Source organism: Cupressus sempervirens, chromosome 7, assembly GCF_028749045.1.
Source record: "Cupressus sempervirens isolate cs-2001-9-10 chromosome 7, ASM2874904v1, whole genome shotgun sequence".
In the NCBI taxonomy this organism is placed as follows: domain Eukaryota; kingdom Viridiplantae; phylum Streptophyta; class Pinopsida; order Cupressales; family Cupressaceae; genus Cupressus; species Cupressus sempervirens.
The window spans coordinates 851,974,725-851,980,925 of record NC_143124.1 but is presented as its reverse complement, the minus strand read 5'-3'; the positions used below and the strand labels follow the sequence as shown (position 1 = coordinate 851,980,925).

General features: G+C 30.2%; 1 protein-coding gene across 1 annotated transcript; it reads left to right on the top strand.

The window, feature by feature from the left end:
* Nucleotides 1–3,322: 3,322 nt before the first annotated feature.
* LOC149550107 (calmodulin-like protein 3) lies at nt 3,323–4,225 on the top strand. The gene is made up of 2 exons (XM_089795023.1): nt 3,323–3,498; nt 3,625–4,225. Exons 1-2 carry the CDS (start codon nt 3,323–3,325, stop codon nt 4,223–4,225), a joined length of 777 nt encoding a protein of 258 aa, XP_089651149.1.
* Nucleotides 4,226–6,201: the final 1,976 nt, after the last annotated feature.

The window sequence follows — 6,201 nt, the reverse complement described above, 5'->3', positions numbered from 1 at the left end:
GAATACTAGGGCAGGAGAATCTTACTTGTGCACCATCGAAAATCTCATGATGTGCATTATTTTCTGCGTCTTGTTAAATGACATGAATGGTCTGTAAATAATGTCTTTAGTATAGTTAATATCTCACTCATGACGAGCCTCAATCATACTGAATTCATTTTTTATTTTCAAATTATAATTTTTTCTTGTGATAAGACATTTTTAAGGTCTTCGCATGGAAAGATATTTAAGGTATCTAAAATTTAAAATTTAAATAAAAGATATAATAGATGGAAATGTTATAATAATTAGAAATCTATCATTCAAATGGTGGAAAATTCTTTTTTTCATACAATATTTATTATGCTTATGCCTGGACATTCAATGATTAGTGCTTAAGGACCTCAAACTTAGTTGTCTTGCTTTGGCCTCCAAATGGATCTTTCATGCCTTGGAGGGAGATGATCCATGGAAAATTCTGATTAGAAATAATATTGAAAGGGGTTACCCCAAGAAAGCCAAATTCTAGAAAAATCTTCCTCTAAGTAATCTGATTTGTGGTGATTTTCCTATCATGTTCAAGGTTTGGTTATATTCAGGTCCATTTGGAAAGCCTGGAACCATGTTAGGCAATTCATTATGAACAAAAAATTTCATGATGATAACACTCTTTGTGGTGAAAGATCCATTTGGTGGAACCTTAAGTTGGGTAATAAACCCCTTGCTCTTACCCAAGGATGCTCTGCCAAGCATTGGGTCACTTGTGGGATCAAACAATTTATTGATATTTTTGAAAATGATAAACTTATCCTATGGGAAGAGTTAAAAAGTAAATTTAAAGAAAACCTATAATATGATTATCAAAGCTAGTAAGGACATTACCACTAATTCCAGCAATTATCTGAAAATTAAAAATTAAATGGCCGGATGGGACCATCATCACCAAGCTGAAAGCTAAGAATATTTATTCTATTATTAATCATAATGAATCTATTATCAATCATGTTAATAAAATATGGTACATTGATCTGGATGTTTCCTCCTAGAAGAAATTATTTGATAAGCTATGGAAAAGTTTAGTTGATCCTAAAATTAAATGTTTTAAATGGCTTCTTATTCTGGATAAGCTTCCTATTAGGAACAATTTCTCTAATATTAATTATTGCAGCATTTGCAGAACCTCAGAAATGGGAAGATGGATATTCTTTGGTCACAGCTTTGCTAAAGAGGTTTGGTTGATGTTTGGTATCTCTATCCCTTCTAATTTCAACATTTTTGAAATTATTACCAGGTTTATTATGAATGCTAAAAATGATACTAACATGTTTTGGAACATTCTCTCATCTAACATTTTGTGGCAAATTTGGAAATGTAGAAATGAGGAAAGGTTTCAAAACATTCCTAGATTGCTTATTGAGTCTTTTTTCACCAATGAGGTGAAGAATGGGTACTTCTGGAAACTGCATATGGACAACATTCAAACATTCAATCACACTATTAACCTTCTTAGCAAGGAAATCAGAAGAAATAACCATGGTACTACTGAGGAAATGATCTATATGCTTAAATAGATTCAGGAATAGAAAAAACATAGTCTAGATGGAAGGCTCTTTGGGTTGGACTGTCTGGGTTGATACTTTTGAAAATGTGCTCCACTAGCTACTGGGATTCTCTCTTTTTTGGTTCTTTGTAATTATTAGTCGGTTATCTCTGGTGTGAGGCTAGGCCTCTTGTGATTATGTTTTGACACTTTGCAATTCCTGTAATTTTGAACTCCTTATATTTAATATAAAAATGGTTGGAAATCTGAATATTGCTATGCATAGAATACAAAAACTTAAATAGAAGAAATCTTATGTGATTATTTATTTAAATTTTATTTGGTGGAGTAATTAATATTTTTTTATGATATAACTTTTAAATATTTTGATTATATTTTATAATTAATATATTTATATATAATTATAATTTTAGATATAAAGATAAAGATTAAATTATATTAAGTAAAAAATCAACTATGGTTTGGAAAAAAGTCTACAACACAATAGTAATTTGTGAACTTCTTATTTTGGAAGTTCAAGTTGGAATTTAATCACGCTTACAAATAATAATATATTTCATCACATCATATAATATAATAATTAATCTTGACTTCAGCTTCTTACCCATAAAAATAAAAAATTAATTGCCTTCATGATTTTAATCTTTACCATATTAATCACACCATCAAAACCAAATACTTAGCAGATTAATCTACAATTTGTACAAATCTCCACAATTCATGTTAGGCTATTCATTAGATTCAATATACTAAACTATTTTATCATGGAAAGCTTATTGCTTTCTATCATAGAAACATTCTATCAGAAATTAATCACATAACAATTTTTTTATAACTCATAACTGCATTTGAGAAATATTTTGAATATTAAATCATTTCTCAATTTCAAAACATATAGATCACATTTTTAATCAACTCTTACTTTTCTACTAAATTTGTAAAGCACAAACCACTTTCACATTAAGATTCATCTTAAATAGATGTCAATATCATATTAGTATAAAATAAAATTATATAAGAAATAATATATAGATTATATTTAATAAATATTAATAACAGCTATAACTGCTATTTTCTAATTATTTAGTAATATACTTAGATTTTCACTTCCAAATAGTAAAATCTTGACTTCTAATTTCAAAAATAACCTGTGGACACAATATACCTATCATAGGAAGGTTATAATAGAATAAATAGGAAAACCAAATAAATAAATGAAAAAAATAAAAATATCTAATGAAGCTCATCATCAAAGCTGAGTCATGAGACACTACAAACATTCGTGTCATTAAGAAGTAGCAGTCCAGAGGTTTTAGCAACGTACGCTCCTACCCTCATCACCCATGTGTAGTTGCCTGCAATGACGTATGCTCCTACTTGGAAGCTTCCTTTGTCTGTTACTTACAATGCTGGCAAAGTTAGTTTGTTTTTGTTGAAGACAATGGATAGACATACCCTCCTCACATTACAAGTGTATGCCGTTGCAGTCCTGTCAATAGTAATCGAAAGCTTCTTGTTGTACTTGCAGGTACTAAAAAGTATGTGGTAAAGTACAATATGAGTTTTCATTTGATATGTCCAAGCAGCTTCCTCCCACCTTCCTTGGGCTATTTTTAACCGATAAAACACTCGGTAACTTACCGAATTTCTCCATTGAAATATTATGTAATAGTAGAGAGTGATAGAGGAATACCAAGGCTTAAAGTAGTTGATTGTGAGGGAAAACGATAGTTCTTAAGTTTGCAGAATAGGAGAATCTTGTATTTTAGGAATATATGAAAGATGTCTTCACTATTGCATGTTGATGACTCTATCATTGAGGATAATTGGTATTACAGTTGTCTCTTCAGTCCTAAGAAACACATTAATACTGAAGCAGTTTTTAGCGAGAGTTTATGTGATAATGAGCATACTGGTGCAGATAGGAAATATAATGATTCTATCATTGAGGATAATTGGTATTACAGTTGCCTCTTCAGTCCTCAGAAGAACATTAATACTGAAACAGTTTTTAGTCAGGGTCTATGTGATAATGACAAGGCTAGTACTAATGATGAAAAGCCCAAGCATCCCATTGTAGGAAGCAAACACATATTGAGAGAAGAAAGTGGAAATAGTAGCAGTCCATATTTTGAATCAAGAGATTCCAGTTCAGCTAAAATTTCCATGGAAGATACAGAACTACTAGAGGAGGCTGAATGTCTTGCAAGTATGTTTAGAGCATTGGATGAAGATGGCGATGGAAGAGTTAGTACAGATGAGATAGTGAGGTTTTTGGAGAGACTAAATCTGGAAATACCAAAGGAGGAGGTGGAATTGGCTGTGAGATCAGTGTCTGCATTTGGTGATGAGTTTCTCACTGTCATGGAGTTTGGTGAGTTTTATAGAGCAATATTTTCAAATGAGGAAGAAGTTGATATTGTGAAGGATGAGGAGAAGGCAATCAATGAGGCATTTAATGTTTTTGATCAAAATGGAGATGGATTTATCAGTGCAATAGAGTTGGCTGATGTTCTCCGTAAATTAGGGTTTGTGGAGGGGAAGGATTTGAGTTGCTGTGAGAGCATGATTGAGAGTGTGGATTTTAATGGAGATGGGTTTATCGATATTCATGAATTTAAGCAATTAATCACCAGAACTCCTTCTGCTTCTCATCCCTGTCTTCAATGTGTTGCTGCAGTCTAATGCCAAATTTAATATTGTATCGTCTCCAATGTGTTCAATGTTAGAGTTAAATTTATGGCCATCATACATATTTTTAAGAGTTAACAGTTGTCTGTAGTTCGATGCAAATGCAATTGTTATAAAAAATATCATGGTAGCACGTTTATAGAATTCTGTAATTTTGTCAAGAACAACTCTGAGTCTTTCCAGTTTTGAATATATGCTTTGTACTTTTGTTCTCCGAGTAATGGTGTTAGATGACATTTGGATTATCTCCTGCATATAATATATAATTGAAATATTCTTCATTTATTCATATTGTGTGTGAAGCAGCTGAAAATATTGTAAACATAAAATATTAGAAGTCAATTTCTTATTTTAATAATCATATTGATAATCTAGAGCGAAAGACCATTTTGTTGGATTATAATCCACAACAGAGGTGAAGATCACAGCTCTTATACATACTTATACATACACTGTACTATGTAGAGATAACATACACTCAAACATAGAGACTGCTACTCAGACTTAACAATCAAAAACAATGGAGACGATTGGAGACAGATTATAATATTGTTTAAAAAATCTGCTACATCTGTCTTCTGCAACAACATTCACCCTTTACCCTTCAGAAGCGACCTGTTGCTGCTGCAACATTCTTTGTTTTGTTTAGAAAACTCACTATTGTTCATTTGTAATGATTGCACGCAACATTCTTCTTTTTTTGTTGTTTCATCTTGTCAAAAACTTCACTCACTTTCAATTTCACACTCACCTATCAATATAACATACATAATAAATACTACCACTTGCCCGCTTTTGTACGTGCAACGATGAGTCAATAGGAATTTTTATTAGGTAATTATAATACAAACATTTATCAAGTATAAGATAAGACACCGATTAACAGAAGACGTTGAAGCATACACCCATTACAAAGTGACAAAAGAAACCCTTTAAGTAAATAATATACATGCAAAGGGAGGGTGTGTTCCATGGTAGAACAAAATTTGGACAACCTGCAAAATTTCATGCATATAGGGCATGGTTATGACATTGGGTCAACAAGAAAAATGTCAAAGGCTCATACCCAAACGAAAGCTATTAAGATGGGATGTCCACATTATTTCTAATACATTATAGGTCCCTCTTGAACAAGCAATAATGAATGATACAAAGACAATGTTCTATGACATAATAAAATAGGATCATAAGTGTTGCATATCTAAAGTATATGTCAACTCTATAATAAAGGAAGAATGCACAAGACATGTGATTTCAATTGAGTGAAATATTGATCTAGGAAATAAAAAGAATGTAATACAAACAATCTACAAAAAATGATAATATTGACAAATTCATACTACATGTCAAATTCTGTACAAAACCAAGAAAAGATTTTAAAATGTATATCTATTGTGAATGGATAATTAATTGTTGGATGAAATGACACTTTCAAAAGATGAATTAATGAAATCTCAAGCTCCAACTTTTTTGGTTTGTTGATTTAGCTTTTATGGAACCCTTCAAAATTTAAGATAGAAACATCTTTTAAAATGTTTATAGATTTATCTATGATTTTTTTTTAATAATATTATTCGATAACATTTTATACAATCACCTTAAATACTTATATTTAATAATAATAACAATTAAAGTTTGACAATTAAAATATTAATAAATATTTAAATAGCATGTATCTAATATGTCTTATTTAAATAAATAGCTTCTTAATGATAGTTAATCAATATCTATGTTTATAAGTACTAAGGATATTTAATTATTCTTACCTATGAATTATCTTATGAAACATAACGAATCGAAAGTGTACACATTTGTTTTTTGATGTAATTTTATTTAATGTGAATTGTTTGTGCTATTAGAAAATTTAACCTTCAAAAATATAAAATAATAATTAAAAATGTAAAGAAATTTTTTTCTAAAAATAAAAAAAACTATTACATTTAAATAAATTAATTTTTTAAAAACTTTTG

Bases quoted from the DNA above. Each gene is read 5' to 3' on its own strand.
- LOC149550107 (XM_089795023.1), top strand. From the start codon at position 3,323: ATGTCTTCACTATTGCATGTTGATGACTCTATCATTGAGGATAATTGG. The intron at 3,499-3,624 runs GTATTACAGTTG...CATTGTAGGAAG, and splicing joins TCTATCATTGAGGATAATTG to CAAACACATATTGAGAGAAG.